The sequence below is a fragment of the Lepisosteus oculatus genome, chromosome 14 (assembly GCF_040954835.1).
Source record: "Lepisosteus oculatus isolate fLepOcu1 chromosome 14, fLepOcu1.hap2, whole genome shotgun sequence".
In the NCBI taxonomy this organism is placed as follows: Eukaryota; Metazoa; Chordata; class Actinopteri; order Semionotiformes; family Lepisosteidae; genus Lepisosteus; species Lepisosteus oculatus.
This window is the reverse complement of record NC_090709.1, coordinates 42,518,352-42,542,152: the sequence shown is the minus strand read 5'-3', so window position 1 is coordinate 42,542,152 and position 23,801 is coordinate 42,518,352. Positions and strand designations below refer to the sequence as shown.

The window sequence follows — 23,801 nt, the reverse complement described above, 5'->3', positions numbered from 1 at the left end:
GTGGACTCACCACACTTTGATTACTGGTTTGTCCGGCTCTTCCAGTACTGAGTGTGTGTTTGCTCTCTCTGTTCAAGGTGTGTGTAATCTATAGCTCTATCATTAAGGTGTGTGTTGGGTCCTGTTCTCTCAGTGAAGTATGTGTAGTGTGTAGCTCCCTCAGTACAATTGTCAAGGTGTACAGTCCAGCTCTCTCAGTATAATGTGTGTAAAATCTTTCACTTTTTTTACTGGTGAAGTTGCCAATCTGTGTTGTTGTGTGTTGTGTCCACAGGGCAGTGTGACTGCAGGGGAGACAGTGCTCCAGTCTGACTGCAGTCTCCTCACTCTGGCTGTCTGGGATTGCTCTGGGATAACTGGAACACTGTTCTTTCATCTAACACTAAGAGAACGCTTTTATTTGGTGATAGTTTGATATTTTGTTAGATGTCTTATTTATAACGTGTTTTTTTTAATAGAAAACAAAATCTGTTAGACTGTGCTCCAGATAACACGCAGGAAAAGAGAAGAAAAGAAACACTTTCACTTGTTCCTGTAACGTCCATCAGCCATAGTCAATTTATTCACCCACTTTTAACTTAGTCAAGCTGACTGAGCTTATTTAGTCACATTTTAGTTCTGCAGTGTAATGTTTGTATGAATAATGCATGCAGTAATAGTAAAGTAAAATAAAATGTATTTCTAAGAAATCGTTTAACAGATCAGATTCTAGCACAAAAGGCACCAGTCTTTTGTTGCACAATAAAAAGTGTATTGATATCTGTGGTCAAATAATTGTGCAATAAAGGGTTAAATGCAAACAGATTTAGATTAAATTGAAACCCAGAGATCACCTGGAAGGTTACATTTAAAACTAGACAAGTGAGGGGCTTTCAATAAGATTGTAATCTACGAAAGGCTGAATGCGATACAGCAGGCTTGTAACTGTCACACACCTCTTTCACCTGTTTCACTTCCTTTCTCAGACAACAGGAAGCTCAGCGTGCAGCACATCTTTCTGTGGGTTACTTCTTCTGTACTGAGGCCCCCAGGCCTGCGTTCTTGCACGTCTCCACACCTCACCCCCAGTTATTGCTCAGAAGTGCTGTCATTTCTCAGAATCATCTGTCTGTTCACTCTTCATAAGATCCTCTGTAGCTGCCATCTCGTCTGGTGATGTCCCACTCCTCCAGACACTGGTGGCTCCTGCCAGGCCTGTGGCTCGGAGAACACTTCTCCACTGGGCTTGACAGCTGAGCTTTCCCAGAATACACCTGTACTTTGACGCTCCAGCAACCTTTCTCCTGTCTAATTCATGTCATCAGCCACCTCAGGCCTCAGCCTAGTCCAGCTCCACACAGATCCCCTGGTTCCTGTCCTGAGGAATCTTCACATTTTTCAAGTTTTGTTAAGACGCTGTGCCAGCAAGAGTGTTTCTTGTAGGTCTTTGTCACAGTGTAGGTCGATAGATGGAATAAATGTTTGGATTTTAGTACAGAAATGCATAATGCGATCTCTTATTGTATAGCAACAACACAAAAACGAAACAGTGGACACCAGCAGATCATGTGCAGTACAACATTTAATCTAGACGGAAGACTGTGTGTGACTCGACCCAGTTCTACAGCTTACAATTATAATAATAATTGCTTACACTTACAGTATGTAGCGCTTTTCTGGACACTCCACTCAAAGCGCTTTACAGGTAATGGGGAATCCCACTACCGCCACCAATGTGCAGCCCCACCTGGATGATGCGACGGCAGCCATAGTGCGCCAGAACGCTCCCCACACACCAGCTCTCAGTGGGGAGGAGAGCAGAGGGATGAAGCCGCACTCTTGAAGGGGAAGCTTGTGTCGTTTTAATTTTTCCAGATGATCACCACCTGTAGACCGATTTATGCGACAGCTTTACTCATTGAATGTTAAGGTTGACGATTTGTGTTGAAATGCCACATACCATCTCGCAAGACCCCTAAAACGGAGGGATTTTTTTTTTAACTTCAGATTTTGGATATTAAGACACTTTCTGGATGTATTTGGTTAGCCCGTGACGCTGGGCGCTGTACGCACCTGTTGAAAACGACCATCCCATTCCTGTCGGAGAATTGACGCTGTCTGATCGGACAGTATTGACAAAATGTATCGTCAATTGTATCGTTAAGCACCTTCGGGCAACCTTGTTGTGAAAGGCGCTATATTAAAATAAATTGAATTCAATTAATAAGGGCAGTGTGCACATGGTCCTTCATAGCTCACAGTATTTGCCCATCCACAACAAACACAGGAAATATTGCCTGAAGACGGAAAATTACTTTAGTTTTAGCCCTGCTAATCCGTATCTGTACACTACGTTGTTCTGTGGGCCTGGGATTCCTCACGCTGCTACAGTTGAAACATTTCAGGGCTTGAACGGCTTATGCAGACCAAGTTTTCAACCAGATCTGAAACTTTTCCATCTCATTTAGAAAAAAAAATAAATAAGACTTCCACCTTTCGATTTGACGTCTTGGTTTTTTTGTTGTTCTGTGCTTCCTGCTGCACATTCCTGCTTGTGCTGTGTGGTCAGTTCAGGAGCTTGCAAGCTGTTGAACGGCAGATCCGTCTTCACCGCCAGCATCAAGAAGAATTAAATGGTGGGTTATCAACAGAAAACAGAGTAAAAAAAAAAGTGTCTTCTCCTGCTGTACCCTCCCGTGTTGGAGTTGGTTCTCCCAGAGATTTTACGGTTGTTTCGGATAAAAGGAAACGTGTGATTGATCCAATCAGAAACCAACCCATGAGAATCGGGTGAATTAATGAGTCCGAATTAACAAACTGAGGGAGGTGGTGGCTGATCCGATGACCTGAGGCCAGACGTTAGGGATTTGTGAGGTACTGTGAGTCCTCAGGAATCACCAGGAGTGTTGGAACAGCCGGTAAGATTGTATTCATTCACTGCGATATTTATTTACGTGTTCTAATTGAAATCAATCAATCAATCAGGGTTTATTTATTGATCAATTCACGAACAGTGCGGCATACAGCGGTGTTGTCGGCAATGAAGTGTTTTGGAAGAAGTCATAGGTTTATTCTCTGCTGAAAACAGAAGAAAGAAAACACACAACGTTTCGGCTGTGAAGCCTTCTTCAGGTGTTTTAATTGTGTTATACAGTCATAATAAAGTACATAAAGTAATCTGACAAAAACATATTTTGAAGTGAATGCTTGAAAAACATGAAAAAAACAAAAACAAAACCTTTTTCATAATGGTTACACACATGACTACAACCCGGACTGATTTGTCGCAGATGTAAGTAGAAATTAAATGTTTTTTTTTCTAATGCAGTGTTGCTGTGAGTAATGACCCAAAAAACCAACAACTTCATGCTAAAATTCACTGATGTTACTGTGAAGGTAGAAAAAAAGGTGTGAAAAAAAGTTAAAAAGGATGACAGGCCTTGATATTACAAGGGGTAATTGAAAATACTGCCTAGGAATGAAGAATGTACAAGTCTGAATTTATTTCTACATATACAGGACCTTTCAAAAGTATTCAGACCCTTGACCAATTCTCTCATTTGACTGAATTACAAATCCTACATTGAAATTGAGTTTTCTGTGATATTTATATTTCTAAGCACTGAAACGCAAAATTAATTATTTTAATTTGACACTGTTTTATGTTAGGAAATACTCTTAAGAAAAATAAAAAAAAACTGAAATCTGTTTGTATAACACATTTTAATATTTTGTAGAGCCGCCTTTTACAACAATAACCAGGACAGAAGCAGGACAGAAACAGGTAATATAAGATACAAGATCACTGATTGCTACTGTTTCCCTGCTCTGATCCGTCAGTGTGTGATTGATACTGTGTATTACCCTGCTCTGATCTGTCAGTGTGGATTGATACTGTGTGTTACCCTGCTCTGAGCTGTCAGTGTGTGATTGATACTGTGTGTTACCCTGCTCTGAGCTGTCAGTGTGTGATTGATACTGTGTGTTACACTGCTCTGATCTGTCAGTGTGTGATCAGTACTGTGTGTTACTCTGCTCTGATCTGTCAGTGTGTGATTGATACTGTGTCTTACACTGCTCTGATCTGTCAGTGTGTGATGAGTACTGTGTGTTACACTGCTCTGATCTGTCAGTGTGTGATCAGTACTGTGTGTTACCCTGCTCTGATCTGTCAGTGTGATTGCTACTGTGTTACCCTGCTCTGATCTGTCAGTGTGTGATCGATACTGTGTGTTACCCTGCTCTGAGCTCTCAGTGTGTGATCGATACTGTGTGTTACCCTGCTCTGAGCTGTCAGTGTGTGATCGATACTGTGTGTTACCCTGCTCTGAGCTGTCAGTGTGTGACCGATACTGTGTTACCCTGCTCTGAGCTGTCAGTGTGTGATCGATACTGTGTGTTACCCTGCTCTGAGCTGTCAGTGTGTGATCGATACTGTGTGTTACCCTGCTCTGAGCTGTCAGTGTGTGATCGATACTGTGTGTTACCCTGCTCTGAGCTGTCAGTGTGTGATCGATACTGTGTGTTACCCTGCTCTGAGCTGTCAGTGTGTGATCGATACTGTGTGTTACCCTGCTCTGAGCTGTCAGTGTGTGATCGATACTGTGTGTTACCCTGCTCTGAGCTGTCAGTGTGTGATCGATACTGTGTTACCCTGCTCTGAGCTGTCAGTGTGTGATCGATACTGTGTGTTACCCTGCTCTGAGCTGTCAGTGTGTGATTGATACTGTGTGTTACCATGCTCTGAGCTGTCAGTGTGTGATTGATAGTGTGTGTTACCCTGCTCTGAGCTGTCAGTGTGTGATCAGTACTGTGTGTTACCCTGCTCTGAGCTGTCAGTGTGTGATTGCTACTGTGTTACCCTGCTCTGATCTGTCAGTGTGTGATCGATACTGTGTTACCCTGCTCTGAGCTGTCAGTGTGTGATCGATACTGTGTGTTACCCTGCTCTGAGCTGTCAGTGTGTGATCGATACTGTGTTACCCTGCTCTGAGCTGTCAGTGTGTGATCGATACTGTGTGTTACACTGCTCTGAGCTGTCAGTGTGTGATCAGTACTGTGTGTTACCCTGCTCTGATCTGTCAGTGTGTGATCAGTACTGTGTGTTACCCTGCTCTGATCTGTCAGTGTGTGATCAGTACTGTGTGTTACCCTGCTCTGATCTGTCAGTGTGTGATCAGTACTGTGTTACACTGCTCTGAGCTGTCAGTGTGTGATCGATACTGTGTGTTACCCTGCTCTGAGCTCTCAGTGTGTGATCGATACTGTGTGTTACCCTGCTCTGAGCTGTCAGTGTGTGATCGATACTGTGTGTTACCCTGCTCTGATCTGTCAGTGTGTGATCAGTACTGTGTTACACTGCTCTGAGCTGTCAGTGTGTGATCGATACTGTGTGTTACCCTGCTCTGAGCTCTCAGTGTGTGATCGATACTGTGTGTTACCCTGCTCTGAGCTGTCAGTGTGTGATCGATACTGTGTGTTACCCTGCTCTGAGCTGTCAGTGTGTGATCGATACTGTGTTACCCTGCTCTGAGCTGTCAGTGTGTGATCGATACTGTGTGTTACCCTGCTCTGAGCTGTCAGTGTGTGATCGATACTGTGTGTTACCCTGCTCTGAGCTGTCAGTGTGTGATCGATACTGTGTGTTACCCTGCTCTGAGCTGTCAGTGTGTGATCGATACTGTGTGTTACCCTGCTCTGAGCTGTCAGTGTGTGATCGATACTGTGTTACCCTGCTCTGAGCTGTCAGTGTGTGATCGATACTGTGTGTTACCCTGCTCTGAGCTGTCAGTGTGTGATTGATACTGTGTGTTACCATGCTCTGAGCTGTCAGTGTGTGATTGATAGTGTGTGTTACCCTGCTCTGAGCTGTCAGTGTGTGATCAGTACTGTGTGTTACCCTGCTCTGAGCTGTCAGTGTGTGATTGCTACTGTGTTACCCTGCTCTGATCTGTCAGTGTGTGATCGATACTGTGTTACCCTGCTCTGAGCTGTCAGTGTGTGATCGATACTGTGTGTTACACTGCTCTGAGCTGTCAGTGTGTGATCAGTACTGTGTGTTACCCTGCTCTGATCTGTCAGTGTGTGATCAGTACTGTGTGTTACCCTGCTCTGATCTGTCAGTGTGTGATCAGTACTGTGTGTTACCCTGCTCTGATCTGTCAGTGTGTGATCAGTACTGTGTTACACTGCTCTGAGCTGTCAGTGTGTGATCGATACTGTGTGTTACCCTGCTCTGAGCTCTCAGTGTGTGATCGATACTGTGTGTTACCCTGCTCTGAGCTGTCAGTGTGTGATCGATACTGTGTGTTACCCTGCTCTGAGCTGTCAGTGTGTGATCGATACTGTGTTACCCTGCTCTGAGCTGTCAGTGTGTGATCGATACTGTGTGTTACCCTGCTCTGAGCTGTCAGTGTGTGATCGATACTGTGTGTTACCCTGCTCTGAGCTGTCAGTGTGTGATCGATACTGTGTGTTACCCTGCTCTGAGCTGTCAGTGTGTGATCGATACTGTGTGTTACCCTGCTCTGAGCTGTCAGTGTGTGATCGATACTGTGTGTTACCCTGCTCTGAGCTGTCAGTGTGTGATCGATACTGTGTGTTACCCTGCTCTGAGCTGTCAGTGTGTGATCGATACTGTGTTACCCTGCTCTGAGCTGTCAGTGTGTGATCGATACTGTGTGTTACCCTGCTCTGAGCTGTCAGTGTGTGATTGATACTGTGTGTTACCATGCTCTGAGCTGTCAGTGTGTGATTGATAGTGTGTGTTACCCTGCTCTGAGCTGTCAGTGTGTGATCAGTACTGTGTGTTACCCTGCTCTGAGCTGTCAGTGTGTGATTGCTACTGTGTTACCCTGCTCTGATCTGTCAGTGTGTGATCGATACTGTGTTACCCTGCTCTGAGCTGTCAGTGTGTGATCGATACTGTGTGTTACACTGCTCTGAGCTGTCAGTGTGTGATCAGTACTGTGTGTTACCCTGCTCTGATCTGTCAGTGTGTGATCAGTACTGTGTGTTACCCTGCTCTGATCTGTCAGTGTGTGATCAGTACTGTGTGTTACCCTGCTCTGATCTGTCAGTGTGTGATCAGTACTGTGTTACACTGCTCTGAGCTGTCAGTGTGTGATCAGTACTGTGTTACCCTGCTCTGATCTGTCAGTGTGTGATCAGTACTGTGTTACCCTGCTCTGATCTGTCAGTGTGTGATCAGTACTGTGTTACCCTGCTCTGATCTGTCAGTGTGTGATTGCTACTGTGTGTTACCCTGCACTGTTCTATCAGTGTGTGATCTGTACTGTGTGTTACGCTGCTCTCATCTGTCAGTGTGTGTATTTATTTATGCAATCATGCTTGAATTGGTCCTTGTTCCTGTTTTTTCTTTGTCTAAACAGGATTATTGTGACTTGGGACAGCAGTCATGGGTAATTCTAATTCTCAGAGCCTGGAGAGAAGGTACTATTACGATTTAAACTCAAATGCATCTCTGGTCCAGGACAGCCGGTCCGGCCATTCAAGTCCTGTGCTGTCTTTGGCTCTGGAGTGGCTCTGATCGCGTCTCAGTCTCTCTCTCCTTTGCTCCAGCACGTCTTTAGACCCCCTGATTCGTGAGCCTGAGCAGGAGGAGGTAGAGAGCCCCCTGCTGTCAGAGCCTCAGTGCTCCAGCTCCTTGGGCAGTTCCTCCATGCCTGAAATTATCCAGTGTGACCACGAGTTCACGAGAGAGGAGGTGAGTTGTGGTTTTGTTTTCTGCTGGGTGACGCAGAGGCTGGCTTATAGAAAGCTGCTTCTCTTCTTGATGACACCACTAGCCTGCCAACCAGGCTACAGGGGGCATTTTGAAACCCAGATGCTCTTGCGCCGCCCTGCTGGGGAATCCTGGTGTTGCAGGTGCACAGTGTACACCGTGGGATGGGTGGACATTAACTGACCTGTGATCCTCGTGCAGTGGCAAGCACTCACCAGGGTGATATCGGAGAGAGGTGCCCTTCCAGTGAGCATCAGCACTCTGCTCCACATTCCCACTACCCTCTGTGTAAAGTTAAATGCCTCCTGGTCTCAGTTTTAAATGTGTTCCACCTCCAGGGCCCTGGCAGGCCCATTCAGCTGGTTGAAGTCAGCTCTGATGGCACCCTCCTGTTCCAAGAGGACGTGCTTCGGCAGTGCTTCCTGTGCTCAGATGTGAGGGAGACTCCGGTCTGCGTGGTGTCTATTGTCGGGGAGAGGAGGAAGGGCAAGTCCTTCCTCCTCAACTACCTCCTGCGCAAGCTGTCTAACATGGTGAGAGCACCCCACCCCCTCCAGTCTCTGTGTAAAGCAGGGTCCTATGGCCCTGACATCCCACCCCCACCACTCTCTGTGTAAAGCAGGGTCTTATGGCCACGGTTGTGAAAGCTCCCTTTCTTGTGAACTCAGGACGAGTGGGACAGGATGAGTGACAGTGAGCCTCTGCGAGGGTTCGAGTGGCGGCCTGGACCTGAGACCATGACGAAGGGTGTGTTCATCTGGAGCCAGCCTCTGTTCTTGGAGACGCAGGAGGGCAAGGCAAGCACCGTCCGAGCTGGGAATTTGTCTGTTGTAGGGGGTACAACTCGATGGCTCAGACAGGCGCTGGTCCAACTCAGTCTTTCACAGACCCTGCAGGCATCCTGAATAGGCAGGAACAAGAGCTCTTCTGCCCCTCACCAGCCCCTGGGACCCCCTTGTCCACACTCGGGGTATCTGTGTGACAAACCGGAAACCGTTCTCTGCTCAAGAGTGGGAAGATTCAGGTCATTGAGCCATTGGCTGGGCAGCTTGCTCCACACTCCCCCCACCCTTTGTGTAAAGCTCTTCCAGCTGTGTCTTGGTACTGGAGGGGAGGGGGGGGGACAGATGACCACTGCAGCTCTGCTCTGAACACTCTGTCTCTGTCCCCTCTGTCCAGTTGGCTGTCTTCCTGGTGGACACTGAGGGCTCCGTGGATCTGTCGCGGGAGGTGGAGCTGAGCGTGAAGCTGTGTGCCCTGAGCGTCTTTCTCAGCTCGCACGTGGTGAGAATTGTGGGGCCTTGTACCACCTTCCGGGGTGACTGTGAGCCCCTTGCTGCATCCCAAAGAGCTCACGTGTCCCCCCCTGTCCTCTCTCCCAGATCTTCAACGTTCCCTCTGATGTGACGACAACAGACCTGGACTACCTGGAGGTACAGCGCTCGGCCGCGGTCTTATCCCCCGATGTGCCCCGCAGCACCTGCGCAAGGGAGCTGTGGTGCAGCTGGGGGCTGAAACCAGGAGCCTCTCGGTATCACAGGTCCTTCAGCTGGGACTGTGGACGGGGGTGTGAGTTCGCCCCCTGCTGGTGACATGTGGCATGAGCGCAGCACTGCATGACTCGAGGTGCTGTTGTGTGTGATGCTCTGTGCTGCCTGGTTTCCCTCACACGGCTATACCAGTAGGCCAGTCTCATCTTTCCCAATAATGAAAATGTTAATGATAATATTGCTTTATTAGCCCCCTATACAGTTTCTTGCATTAGGAATTCATCTTTTTGCATACTCCAGCTTGCTCTCCAGCAGACACAGACAGGGAGAGATGCTGGGGGTCAGAGCACAGGGTCAGCCATTGTGCAGCACCCCTGGAACAGCTGGGGTTAAGGGCCTTGCTCAGGGGCCCAACGGAGTAGGATTTCTCTGTTGGCTGCAGCATTTGAACCGGCAACCTCACAGTCACAGATCCTGAGCCACAGAGCCACCACTCCGCCCAATGCAGGGTCTTCAGTACAGTACAGTATGTGATTGTATTTGTATTTGTTTTATATGTGCATCCATGTTTGTTTTTATGAGTGCCTGTGTCTCTATCAGACTGTCTGACAGGTTCAAATTGTGTCTCAGGATTATTGCCATGAGTGGTAAATTACACTGTTGCCAAAACAGAGATAATTAACTCTGCAATTACAGACAGTGTTAATAGAGAGAACCGATGGCTGTCTCTCTCTGTCTCTGCCTGCCTCTGACACACAGATGGCCTGTGTTTACTCTGTTTGCAGCTGCTGCATCTTGTGGTACAAAAGGGGGGAGCCGCCTTTGACCTGCGGCATTTTCAGGTACAAACTTTACTCTTCAGTGCACACAAAAAAGATCAAATCTGTTTTATCACCTGCAAACCAGGTGATGTCTCTCTTACCTGGACATGTAAAAATAACATGTTATAATAAACTTTTACCTATAAATTTAAATTAACCCTATTTTCTGTAAAGGAACAAGTAATAGGTTAATTCCAGGCTGAAAAGAGAAGAAAGAAAACACAACGTTTCTGTTTTCTCTCTTCTCTTTTCAGCAGGGAATAAACCTATTACTTGTTCCTTTGCAGCCTACACATGCTGACACAGCTACCCACCTGAACTACTTTATTTTATGTAGCATGTTTTAAAAGTATCATCTCAAAGTTCTTAACTTTAGAAAACCCTTATAAGCAAATGCCAAAGTATATAAAATAACAAATAAGTAAGACAGGTGATTCGAGGTGCAGCAGTAGTCACTAATTAAGTAAAAGTCAGTAATTGGTTCAATAAAAGCCTTTCAGAACAGAAAGGTTTTGATTCTAGATTGGAAAGAGCTCAGGGAGTGTGATTCTCTGATGTACTTGGGGATGCATTTCCAGAGCTCTGGGGCAGAGCAGGAGAGGCCTTGTCACCCATGGAGTGTAGACATGCTTGGGCGACAGTTAGGAGACCAGAGTTAGAAGAGCGAAGGTTGTGAGGTGAGGAGTAGGGCGATGATAGCTCAGACAGGTACTGAGGTGCCAAGCCATGCAGAGCCTTATAGGTGAGCAGGAGGATTTTGAAGTTGATATGAAACCTGACAGGAAGCCAGTGCAGGGACTCCAGGATAGGAGTAATATGATCACTTGCACCTGATCAGGAAGTCAAGCTAGGATCACTCCTAAATTTCTCAATTTTGATTGAAATTCCAGCACAGTGCTGTCCACATACTGGCTTTACCATAGTAGTACACAGGTGCTGAGCAGCATGACTTCAGTCTTGTTGTAGTTTAAGCTAAGGAAATTTGGAGTCACCCAGGCTTTTATATTAGAGATGCAGTCAGTGCAGAGACACCCACTTCAGTGTCAGGCTTAGTACAGATAGATTTAAACATCATCAGCGTAGAAATGATAGATCAGACCATGTGATCTTAATAATTGACCACGTAGATACAGGTCAATGCTGAATAGTAGAGACCCCAGCATCAGATAAGACCTGAACCATTTGGGAGCAGTGTCAGAAACTGCAAACACAGTCTCAACACGAGAGAGTAAGATCTCATGGTTAACAGTGACGAAAGCAGCAGTGAACTCTAGAAGTATAAGGATAGGATGAGAAACAGAGTCTGAAGCCATAAACAGATTGTTAGGGACTTTGACCAGGGCAGTTTCTGTGCTGTCTGACTGTCTTATAAGGGTTTGAAGAGGTTATTGTGTTGAGGACAATAGGGCAGGGAGAGAAGAAACAGGATTGAAATAAAACACAAGTAATGGAGGGTATGTAGGCAGACTCATAGGCAGCTGGTGGATTTAATGAGCAATACCAGTTTACTAAGGCATGCAGTGTCCACTTGGAAGAAAGCAGACATGCAGGCATCATAACAGCAGTCAGAATTCACTCAGAGTATTGATTAAGCTAATCAATCTCTTGGGACAAGAAGGATTTCAATCATTCTCATGCACGTGTTATTACTTGAGCTGACATAGGCTCTTCTATAGAGCTTGATAAGATTTCATGATTTCACTTTGTGCAGTGAGCTGATATGAGATCTTTCTCAATCTCTAATAAAGGGATTTGAGTTCCTGGTGCGGGACTGGACACAAACTCAGGAATTTGGACAGTCTGGAGGATCCCAACACCTGGAGAGAATCATCCAGGTAGGAGAAGTATTATGGACCTTATATATATAGCCCTGACTTGTACTGAGAAAGAAAGATAGGTACTGATTCTCTAGACTGATCAGGAGCTGCAACAGTGCCACCTACAGGCCACTACAGGCCACAGACTAAAGAGACTCAGTTCCTCCAGACTGTCAGTGTGGGACACTCCCTTCAGACGAAAGAGACTCAGTTCCTTCAGGCTGAGAATAATGAAACATTGTTAATGTTTCATTATTAGCCCTATACAATTTCTTGCATTAGGAATTCGTCTTTTCACATACCCCAGCTTTTCTCCATGGAGACACAGACACACAGACAGGGAGAGAAGCTTGGGGTCAGAGCGCAGGGTCTGCCATTGTACGGCGCCCCTGGAGCAGTTAGGGTTAAGGGCCTTGCTCAGGGGCCCAACGGAGTAGGATTCCTCTGCCGGCCGTGGGATTTGAACCGGCAACCTTCCAGTCACAGGCGCAGATCCTTAACCACAGAGCCACCGCTCCGCCCCAGACACAGAGGGCTGGCATCCTACCCCTTTCCTGAATCGACATGTCTGTCTGTGCTTTCAGCGCCTGGAGAAGTCCGGGACAAACAAGCAGGCTCTTAGAATCCTCAAGGAGAAGAGGCCACTCTGTCACCTTATGCCCTTTCCTGGGAAAAAACTGCTTTGGAGCCAACAGGGAACCATGCGAGGTAAAAACCAGACAGCTCCACTCCCAGAGCAGTGTCACTGAGGAGCCACAGGGAGGCGGTGTTGAGCTGTGAAAATTAGATCCCCTAGTAGTCCAGTCTACGTTCAAGACTATAGAGCTTCAAGATCTTCAGTTGACTCATCTGTTTCCTTGTTGTGTGTTTCTAAGAAATGGATGAAGAGTTTCAGCACTGCCTGAAAGAGTTCATCAACCACATTGGCCAGGTCCTGCAGACGACACGGTCAACCGTGACAGGAAAGACACTGGCAGGGAAATTCAAGGTAAGACATTATTCACTGAACCAGTCAACATCCATCACTACACCACTAGGGTACAACACCTCAAAGAGCAGCGTAGAAACCAGTACAGTGCAGTAAAGCCCAGTGAGATCATGGTAGAAACACCGTACAGTGCAGTAAACTTCAAGTAATTCAGTGTGTACAGGGTGATGTCAGCCATCAGTTGTTCTAATGTGATTTCTGTCAGTGGTTGAGAATGAATGGTCACAGAAAGAGTTAAGCCCAGTGAAGCCTCACTTACCTTATTATTTTCTCTGTAGGAGATGGCACATATGATTCTGAAAAACAACTACAGAATTTCCTCTCCTGCAGAGGTGAGTCTCTCTCTTTCCTGCTGACCCAGAAAATCTTTTAATCCTTTCTCTGTTGCCATCTTCAGTTCATTCAGAATAAGGAGACACAGTTCCTCCAGCCTGTCAGCATAGGACACTCCCTTCAGACTAAAGAGACTCAGTTCCTCCAGCCTGTCAGTGTGCGACACTCCCTTCAGACTAAAGAGACTCAGTTCCTCCAGCATGTCAGTGTGAGACACTCCCTTCAGACTAAAGAGACTAAGTTCCTTCAGCCTGTCAGCGTGAGACACTTCCTTCAGACTAAAGAGACTCAGTTCCTTCAGCCTGTCAGCGTGAGACCCTCCCTTTAGACTAAAGAGCCTCAGTTCCTTCAGCCTGTCAGTGCGGAACACTCCTTTCTGACTAAAGAGACTCAGTTCCTTCAGCCTGTCAGTGTGAGACCCTCCCTTCAGACTCAAGAGACTCAGGTCCTCCAGCCTGTCAATGTGAGACCCTCCCTTCAGACTCAAGAGTTCCTTCAGCCTGTCAGGGTAGATTACTCCTTGAAACATGTTTCTGGGCGTCTATGATTCCAGAATACTTGTATCAATATCAGTTCTATCTGTAACCCCTTTGCTTCCTCCCCCAGCTCATCAACCTGCTCACTATCCAGCAGCTGAAGCTGGAGTTCACCATCTTTCTGAGTGAGCAGGTAAGAGAGTGTGTGTGAGAGACAAAGGGTGTAAGTATTAGGGTGTGAGAGTGTGTGTACATATGTGTGTGTTTGAGCGCCTGACCTCACACTGGAGATGAGGAAGACTGTGGGTACAGAAGGAGGAAGATCTGCTGGCCCGTGTGCAGGGTGAAGTCAGGAGCTCTCACAGTTCTTGAGCTCTGAGCGAGAGAAGTTCCTGAAGGAATACAATCTCCTCATCATCAAGAGGGCGAATGAGGACTTCACCAACTTTCTGAATGAGTGTGTGCGTGTGAGAAACTGGGAGGGTGAGTGTGTGTGTGTGAGAAACTGGGAGGGTGAGAGGGTGTGTGTGTTTGTGTGATAAATGGGAAGGGTGTGAGAGAGTGTGGGAGAGAAACTTTGTAAGGTGTGAGAGAGTGTGTGTCATCATTTGTGTGTATAAAAGAGAGATTGTGTATGAGAGAAATAGGAAGGATGTGAGTGTGTGTGAGAAACGGAGGGTGTGAGAGTGTGTGTGAAAGAGTGTGTGTGAGGGAAACAGGGAGGGGTTGTGAATGTGAGAGTGTTTGTCAGTGACAGTGTGTGTGTAATCTACTGGGCTGCACTGGGGTGTCTTCTGTTTGTGTCTGGGGTATCTTGAGGTGGGCTCCATCTTGTGTCTGGGGTATCTTGAGGTGGGCTCCTGCTTGTGTCTGGGGTATCTTGAAGTGGGCTCCTTCTTGTTGCTGGGGAGCCCTGAGCAATTTGGGGGGCGTAGTGTGATGCCCTCTGCTCTAAAGTGACCCTGTGCTCTGTTTCCTCAGAGATCGATCATGCACGACACCACACTGGGGATAAAGGGGAATGTGGAGCAGAAGGAGAAAGATCTGCTGGCCCGTGTGCAGGGTGAAGTCAGTCCACAGGATTCCCAGGAGCTCTCTCAGTTCTTGAGGTCTGAGCGAGTGAAGTTCCTGAAGGAATACACTCTCCTCATCATCGAGAAGACGAAGAAAGAATTCATCAACTTTCTGAATGAGCAGGTGAGTGTGTGTGTGTGAAACTGGGAGGGTGAGAGAGTATGTATGTGTGAGAAACAGGGAGGGGTTGTGAATGTGAGAGTTTTAGTCAGTGACAGTGTGTGTGTAATCTACTGGGCTCCACTGGGGTGTCTTCTGCTTGGGTCTGGGTTATCTTGAGGTGGGCTCCTGCTTGTGTCTGGGGTATCTTGAAGTGGGCTCCTTCTTGTTGCTGGGGAGCCCTGAGCAATTTGGGGGGCGTAGTGTGATGCCCTCTGTTCTAAAATGACCCTGTGCTCTGTTTCCTCAGAGAAGGATCATTCACAACTGCACACAGGGGATGAGGAGGACTGTGGAGCAGAAGGAGAAAGAGCTGCTGGCCTGTGTGCGGGGTGAAGTCAGTCAGGAGGATTTCCAGGAGCTCTCACAGTTTCTGAGCTCTGAGCGAGAGAAGTTCATCATCAAGAAGGAATTCACCGACTTTCTGAATGAGCAGGTGTTTGTGTGTGTGAGAGAAACTGGGAGGGTGAGAGAGTGTGGAAGAGAAACTTGTAAGGTGTGGGAGAATGTGTGTGATCGTTTGTGTGTATGAGAGTGTGTGTGTGTGAGACTGTGTGAGACTGTGAGAGAAATGGGAAGGGTGTGAGAGAGAGTGTGTGCGAGAGAAATGGGGAGGGTGTGAGAGTGTGTGTGTGTGAAAGAGTGTGTGTGAGAGAAACAGGGAGGGGTTGTGAATGTGAAAGCGTGTCGGTGACAGTGTGTGTGTAATCTACTGGTCTCCACTGGGGTGTCATCTGCTGGTTTCTTGGGTATCTTGAGGTGGGCTCCATCTTGTTTCTGGGGTATCTTGAGGTGAGCTCCATCTTGTTTCTGGGGTATCTTGAGGTGAGCTCCTGCTGGTTTCTGGGGTATCTTGAAGTGGGTTCCTGCTTGTTTCTGGGGTATCTTGAGGTGAGCTCCTGCTGGTTTCTGGGGTATCTTGAGGTGGGCTCCTGCTTGTGTCAGGGGAGCCCTGAGCAATTTGGGGGGCGTAGTGTGATGCCCTCTGCTCTAAAGTGACCCTGTGCTCTGTTTCCTCAGAGAACGATCATGTATGACACCACACTGGGGATGAGGAGGACTGTGGTACAGAAGGAGAAAGAGCTGCTTGCTCGTGTGCAGGGTGAAGTCAGTCAGCAGGATTCCCAGTTCTTGAGCTCTGAGCGAGAGAAGTTCCTGAAGGAATACACTCTCCTCATCTTCAAGAAGGCCAAGGAGGACTTCACCAACTTTTTGAATGAGCAGGTGTGTGTGTGTGTGTGTGTGTGTGTGTGTGTGTGTGTGTGTGTGTGTGTGTGTGTGTGTGTGTGTGTTTGAGTGTGTGTGTGAGAGAGAGAGAAACTGTGAGGGTGAGAGTGTGTGTGTGAGAGAAACTGGGAGGGTGTGAGAATGTGAAAGAGTGTTTGTAAGTGACAGTGTGTGTGTGTTTAATCTACTGGGCTCTACTGGGGTGTCTTCTGCTTGTGTCTGGGGTATCTTGAGGTGGGCTCCTGCTTGTGTCTGGGGTATCTTGATGTGGGCTCCTGCTTGTGTCTGGGGAGCCCTGAGCAGTTTGGGGGACGTAGTGTGATGCCCTCTGCTCTAAAGTGACCCTGTGCTCTGTTTCCTCAGAGAACGATCATGTATGACACCACACTGGGGATGAGGAGGACTGTGGTACAGAAGGAGAAAGATCTGCTGGCCCGTGTGCAGGGTGAAGTCAGTCCGCAGGATTACCAGGAGCTCTCACAGTTCCTGAGCTCTGAGCGAGAGAAGTTCCTGAAGGAATACACTCTCCTCATCATCGAGAGGGCGAAGGAGGACTTCACCAACTTTCTGAATGAGCAGGTGAGTGTGTGAGTGTGTGAGAATTTGGGAGGGTGAGAATGTGCGTGCGTGCGTGTAACGGGGATGGTGTGAGAGTGTAAGTGTGTGAGACACGGGGAGGGTGTGAGAGTGTGAGAGAGTGTTTTTCAGTGAAAGTGTGTGTGTGTGTGTAATCTACTGGGCTCCACTGGGGTGTCTTCTGCTTGTGACTGGGGTATCTTGAGGTGGGCTCCTGCTTGTATCTCGGGTAACTTTGTGTGGGCTCCTGCTGGTTTCTGGGGTATCTTGAGGTAGGCTCCTGCTGGTTTCTGGGGTATCTTGAGGTAGGCTCCTGCTTGTGTCTGGGGTATTTTGAGGTGGGCTCCTGCTGGTGTCTGGGGTATCTTGAGGTGGGCTCCTGCTTGTGTTTGGGGTATCTTGAGGTGGGCTCCTGCTTGTGTTTGGGGTATCTTGAGGTGGGCTCCTGCTTGTGTCTGGGGTATCTTGAGGTGGGCTCCTGCTTGTGTCTGGGGTATCTTGAGGTGAGCTCTGAGCAGTTCAGAAGACGTAGTGTGCTGCCCTCTGCTGTAAAACGACCTTGCACCCCGTTTCCTTAGAGAGAGATCAAGCAGAGAAAGACCTGCTTGTTTTGGGGGTGTCCTGGGCAGCGAGCTCCTGCTTATTTCTGAGGTGTCCGGTGGAAGGTCAGAGGATGTAGGGACGACCGTTTGCACTGAAGTGACCTTGCTCCCCCTTTTCCATAGGGAAAGGTACAGATGAAACGTCCGAAGAAGATGAAGGAGACAGTGGAGGGAAAGAAGGAGGAGCTGCTGTGCTACATGCAGGACCAAATCGAATCCAGACAGGATTTGGAGGAGTTTGAAAAGTATATGGGTGCTGAGTGCAAGACGTTCCTGAAGAAACACAAAACAAAGTTTCGCCTGAAGGTGGGCTGTATAGTGGCCGGGTCTGTGCTGACCGCGACTGCGGGTGTGGCCGGAGGCCTGGTTGTCGGTGGCATTATTGTTGCGGAGGTTGGGGTTGGGCTAGTAACTGGCGTGGGGGCGTTGGTGTTCCCAGCCATCAAGTTGTTCACGAAGAAGAAGCCGGAACAGTGACACCCACCCTCTCGAACCCCGAGCCAGAGCCGCAGAGAGACTATCGAATCCATTCTTTATCCTCAGGTGTCTTTTCTTCACTAGAGACCACAGGTACAGGGTGCAGAGGCAGTCAGCTGACCAGTGCAGACATGGGAACCACTGTGCGCCGTGCAGAGGGGTGAACAGTAGGTGGCGCTACAGCACCAGGTGGAGTTTTCAGTAATGAGGAAATTCCTGGACATGCACTAGAGGCCATTGGTGCTGATGACTCCCTCTCTGTCCACAGTGCCCAACGTTCTCCTACAGAACTTGATATGAACCCTGTCCAGCAGCCCTCCTGCTGTGGTGGGAACAGAAATCATCTGGATTTCTCTCCTTCCCCTGTTACAGAGACTCAAACCAGCACAAGCCCTTAAACACTTTGCTCACTCAGGTGGGTTTGAGTCTTTTATATGACTCTACAGAGAGTCACAGCACCTATAACAAAGAAATACACAAACACAAGCTTGTTAATTGAGACCTAATTAGCTAGTCCAGGTTCATTCTCTCCTCAGGCCTTCATTAACTTCTCCCCAGGTCTACAGTTGTGAATTGAGACTTCACGGGTGCAGGGTAACTTCTCCCCAGATCTACAGTTGTGAATTGAGACTTCACTGGTGCAGGGTAACTTCTCCCCAGGTCTACAGTTGTGAAGTGAGACTTCACTGGTACAGGGTAACTTCTCCCCAGATCTACAGTTGTGAATTGAGACTTCACTGGTGCAGGGTAACTTCTCCCCAGGTCTACAGTTGTGAAGTGAGACTTCAATGGTGCAGGGTAACTTCTCCCCAGATCTACAGTTGTGAAGTGAGACTTCAATGGTGCAGGGTAACTTCTCCCCAGATCTACAGTTGTGAATTGAGACTTCACTGGTGCAGGGTAGCTTCTCCCCAGGTCTACAGCTGTGAATTGAGACTTCACTGGTGCAGGGTAACTTCTCCCCAGATCTACAGTTGTTATGAATAATCTCTAGTGGAGAGTAACGTCTCCTCAGGCCTACAGCTAGCAGGACCTATAAGCCTGCCTGACAGGTTTTTGAACTCGGGTTCAGACAGGACTCTTTGTGTACTTCGTGTTTCAGCATGATTGTGTCTTTCAGAGATTAAAATGAATAAAAACTACATATCTCAGGTGTCTGTGCATTTTCAGTCTGACTTCAGCAATTTCTAGTCAACTTTGAAATATCTCTGAAATAAACTACAACTCCATTCTACCCACAATCCTCCCGTTTCCTTTTTGGAAAGGGCACCCAGAAGAAGCCCACATGAACACAGGAGAACATGCAAACTTCACCCAGATAACACCCCAGGACCAGAACTGAAATCAAAGCACCAGCACCTGAAGACAGCAATAAAAACCATGTCTTGGTTTAAGATTTGATGTTTTCACACTCCTGCTTTCAAGCTGTTGTGCAGCAAAGCCGTCTCTGTCAGAATTGTATTTCAAGTCTTAGTTCTGAAACTAATTGTCTCTCCTAGAAAATCAAACTGCAATTAAAATGCTGCCAAACCTGTTGAGTCAATTTAGTCAAACAGAAAACATACACTTGATGCATATCTATACACATCTGCATTTATAATATTGGGGAACTATGAAAAAAATAAAGGAGACAGTAATCTCTTGGTATAAGTTGAAAGACCAGTGTCCCAGTTAACCCAGAGCAATCCCAGACAGCCTGAGTGAGGAGACTCTGCAGTCACACTGGAGCACTGTCTCCCCTGCAGTCACACTGCCCTGTGGACACAACACACAACAACACAGTTTGGCAATTTCACCAGTAAAAAAAGTGAAAGATTCTACACACCTTGTACTGGGAGAACTGGACTCTACACACACCTTGTACTGGGAGAACTGGACTCTACACACACCTTGACAATTGTACTGAGGGAGCTACACACTACACATACTGTACTGACAGAACAGGACTCTACACACACCTTACTGATAGAGCTATAGATTAAACACACCTTGAACAGAGAGAGCAAACACACACTCAGTACTGGAAGAGCCAGACAAGCAAGTAATCAAACAAGTGTGGTGAGTCCACACTCAGCAGCACAAAGACACACTGCACTGATTGTGTGAAACTGGGGTCCTATATCTCACCTTCGTCTTCCTTGGGGTGGAAAACCAGCCCATCCTTCTGGTCTTTCCATTTCAAACTGGTTCTGTCCATCACAGTGTGCCTGGACAGCAGCCCCCTCATCTGGACAGAGAAGAGCACAGACTGCCTGAGAGCAGGGCTGGATCTGGACTGGAGCACCAGCCAGCAATACTGATCCATCACCCTGAGTGTGACTATTACAGTTTGTACACTGATCCAGTATATTCACACAGTCCTGATCATTATAGATATATAACTGTACATACTGTACACTGATCCAGTAATATTCACACAGCCCTGATCATTATATATATATAACTGTACATACTGTACACTGATCCAGTAATATTCACACAGCCCTGATCATTATATATATATAATTCTCCACACTGTACACTGATCCAGTAATATTCACACAGTCCTGATCATTATAGATATGTAACTGTACACACTGTACACTGATCCAGTGATATTCACACAGTCCTGATCATGATAGATATATAACTGTACACACTGTACACTGATCCAGTAATATTCACACAGCCCTGATCATTATATATATATAATTCTCCACACTGTACACTGATCCAGTAATATTCACACAGTCCTGATCTATATAGATATATAATTCTACACACTGTACACTGATCCAGTAATATTCACACAGTCCTGATTATAGATATATAATTCTACACACTGTACACTAGCCAACTCAATACACTCAGTGGGGTCTCTCTTAACCCAGGTTAGACATGAGTCCTGTCACACTCAAGCACATAAAAACCCTGATCAGGATTCCTGGCTCTGAAGGCTGGCAGCACCTACCCGGTTTAAGAGGTATTCTCTCACTCCAGGGTCATTAGGGTTCATCCCTTTCTCCAATTGGAGTCCCACACTCATCACCACTCTCTTCTTCTCTGTGAAGACAGAGATAGACAGGTAACCAGCCTCTCAAAATTACTGAAGCACTCTGATGCAGTTTATGATACTGCAGTTGGTATCTGTGCCTGATCTGTGTCAAGACTGTTCGGATCCATACCATTTGAAATGACTCAGGATTTAGATGCGTCTGAAAACCCCAGACTCCTTGGAATTATGGGAATTTGGGCGCTTAATTCTGCAACCGATTTGTTCAGGGACGTAAGATCCAAATCAGCATTATCAAAACCCCTGAGAAGTGGATAAGGGCACCTCTCGTTGAGGACAAAAACGTGAGAGAACAAGATAAATATGGCGACGTACAGATCAAGGAAGAAACGTGCTTGATAGTTTATCTGCTTTCTGGCATCCAGACAACAAGGAGGGCTGAGGACCAGAGAGAGTCACGATCACCCCCTACAGTGACCAGCAGAGAACAAAAGCACTTGACCCAGAACCCAGAACAGGAACCAGGAACCAGGAAACAATTAAAATACACAATGATAGGGACAGTGAATGGAGGGCATTGAATACAGTCTGAGCAGAGGGGTGTATAACAGAACCCCTTTAATTAAAGGCCCTTCGAATGAAGGTTTTGAGTCCAGATCTGAAAGAGTTTCAGGAAGGTGCCTCTCTGATATCCTTGGGGGTAGAGACCCAGAAAGATCACTGGAAAGCTGAAGCGAGGTCTGATGGGGAAGAGTGAGATTTCCCTGGATGACGCGAGATGCGTGACAACACAAGATGGACCCCCCCCCCCAAACCACACCAGCTGTGTCCTCCCTCCCTCACGTCAACCCCTCGATCGACTCACCACTGAACCAGAAGAAAGGCAGCCTCTGATCACAGCCGGTGTCACTCCAGTACCCCGTGGAGCTGCCCGTTATCAACAGTGAAGCACAGTCCTCGTTTCCAGCAGCGTTGTCAGGGACGCCGTCTGCCCAGTTGTAGAAAGCGGGGTTGCTCGGGCTCAACCACTTCCAGGGCTCCACGAACAGGCCGATCCAGACGTAGTTACCCCGCGCCGTCAGTCGGATCTCCTCGTTCTCGCTCCGGTTCCTCACGCTGGCCAGGTCCGTGTGCTGCTCCCGGCAGGACCTCTGGGCTGCGGTGAAGTTCTTGTTTGTTTCTGTTGTGTATCTTAATAAAAAGCCATTCTTATATCATTTTTGACTATTTTATTAACTTCCAATACTCCAAAGTCCCACGGTTTAGCCAGGTCTCTTAGTGCATTCACAAAAGCATCAACAGAATCGTCCTGAGACTGAGTTATCTGCCTACATTTATGCCGTTCCTGTCTTGTTTCTTGTACACATATAGTGTAGAAATTAACAACCCAGGACGACGATGTGACACTCGAACAAACTCTTTATTATTTGACCTGTAACTCCGAACCCGTTAGCTCCTACCTTCACTCTGGCCTGTGACCCTGAGTAACCGTTATTCCCGCTTAGCCCTCCGCCAATCAACATGCAGTTTCACTGCTGACGCACACAAATATCACATCCCCTTTCTTTTCATTTGAGTTAGGGACCAACACAAGAATAACTACCTCTTGTAGTCCTAATGAGCTTCCTTTGCAAAAAATTGCCTAAGCAATGCTTACTGCGCGCTTCACTTAACATCAGGATCATAATGCTATAAAAACAAACCATAACTTAACATGGCTAGCCCTCAGCTACTTGCTGACATCAGTATATTTCAACTCCCATGTAATGACTTAAACCCTTTCAACAACAACCACCAAAACGTTTCATAACCTACCAGCACAGTTGCAATTGCAATGTTTTGTTATTATGATTAGGGCAGCGAGCCGCCTACACCCTTTACATTTGTAGGTCCAGTACGGTTCTGGGCTTCACCTCGCGTCCGGATTTAGTGCGGTAATAGGCGGAGTGTGAATCTGTCTCTGGCACTTCTGGGATGAGCGGCTCAGCGTCTGTGTACTGCGGGTTGCCCTGCCGCCATAACCTGACAAGTCTGCGAGTCGTGGGCTGCAGCACAGCGTCACTTTTAAATGTGTCATATTCAAGCAGAGGAACGACGTTAACTTGAGCACCTGTATCTAACTTCAACTTTATTGCCGTCTGTGCTGTAACGCTTACGGCCATCAGTGGTGTGTAAGAGCCGGCTTACCAGAGCAGGTGACGTCACCGCCCTTCCCTGTAATAGCAGGGCTACAGCCACTGGGCTGTAGAGAGATCTCTCTTTAGCTCACCGGGCTGGGTCCCTGTTGAGTCCCGGGTTCGAGCCCCCGAAGGGGAGGGGCCGACCTGAGGCGGCAGGGGCCACATGTTAGGCGCCGCTTGCCTTCTGCCGGGCAAACGTCCTGTTCGCCGTGAGCCTTATGTGGCACTGGGCTCACCACTCCGGTCTAGCGCCTCCTGCTCGAGCGGGTTTCTCAGCTTAACTGCGAGTCCCTGCGCTCTCGTCATTTCTCGTTCTCGGCTGGGTTTTGCGCCGAGTCGTGACGCCTATGGCCCCGTCTGGCGTCAATTCCGAACCGACGCTCGACGGCTTTCCTCTTCCCTGTCGGTGAACGTACTCCGGAAACGATGCGGTCCCTTACCACCCCCCGTTTACTATGCGAGTAACTCCAGTCTTTCCACAGGGAGCCGCGGCTCTGTCACAAAACTGTCCGACCGGTTCGCCGGCTCCCCGTACTCTCTCGTGAAATCTATATCGAGCAAAACGTAACGTTCGTTTTCGGCTGAACGTGCGCTTCAAAACGGTCATGATGGGTTTCGGGTACCTTCGCCTCCTCCGCGTTCGGTGTCCGTGTGTTGTGTACGTCTCTGCCCTTCTCTCCGACCCCCAGGAGAAGATACCCGCAGAGCTCTTCCTGTCCTGTCGTCTTGAGCCCGTTAGCTCCTGCGTCCACTCTGGCCTGTTACCCTGAGCAACCGTTATTCCCGCTCAGCCCTCCGCCAATCAACATGCAGTTTCACTGCTGACGCACACAAATATCACATCCCCTTTCTTTTCATTTGAGTTA

General features: G+C 47.6%; 2 protein-coding genes across 4 annotated transcripts in view; both read left to right on the top strand.

Annotated features, from left to right (window-relative positions):
* The window catches only part of LOC102699260 (macrophage mannose receptor 1-like), a 32,059-nt gene that overhangs the window by 7,263 nt on the left and 995 nt on the right, over window positions 1–23,801 (top strand). For 2 of the 3 annotated variants that reach the window (XM_069198854.1, XM_069198855.1), the window contains one exon: window positions 275–975. The exons of the other annotated variant lie outside the window; for it this stretch is intronic. In XM_069198854.1, coding sequence (XP_069054955.1) covers window positions 275–312 — 38 coding nt within the window. In that variant the 3' untranslated portion in view covers window positions 313–975. Of the gene's footprint in view, window positions 1–274; window positions 976–23,801 lie in introns of those variants that run through there. 3 annotated transcript variants of the gene reach the window in all.
* Window positions 2,558–18,914, top strand: LOC138216052 (guanylate-binding protein 1-like). Its single transcript, XM_069198788.1, has 19 exons — window positions 2,558–2,897; window positions 3,717–3,763; window positions 7,371–7,431; window positions 7,561–7,705; window positions 8,062–8,256; window positions 8,392–8,520; window positions 8,903–9,007; window positions 9,106–9,156; window positions 9,999–10,055; window positions 11,783–11,869; window positions 12,436–12,559; window positions 12,727–12,839; window positions 13,118–13,171; window positions 13,779–13,841; window positions 14,630–14,845; window positions 15,132–15,317; window positions 15,902–16,105; window positions 16,472–16,687; window positions 17,410–18,914. Exons 3-19 carry the CDS (start codon window positions 7,397–7,399, stop codon window positions 17,761–17,763), a joined length of 2,334 nt encoding a protein of 777 aa, XP_069054889.1. The 5' UTR covers window positions 2,558–2,897; window positions 3,717–3,763; window positions 7,371–7,396; the 3' UTR covers window positions 17,764–18,914.

What these genes read in the sequence shown, in the direction of transcription:
- LOC138216052 (XM_069198788.1), top strand. Translation starts at nt 7,397, where the DNA reads ATGGGTAATTCTAATTCTCAGAGCCTGGAGAGAAG. An exon ending in TGGAGACGCAGGAGGGCAAG is followed by an intron (nt 8,521 to 8,902) that starts GCAAGCACCGTC and finishes CCCTCTGTCCAG; the next exon opens with TTGGCTGTCTTCCTGGTGGA. An exon ending in CAGACCTGGACTACCTGGAG is followed by an intron (nt 9,157 to 9,998) that starts GTACAGCGCTCG and finishes CTCTGTTTGCAG; the next exon opens with CTGCTGCATCTTGTGGTACA.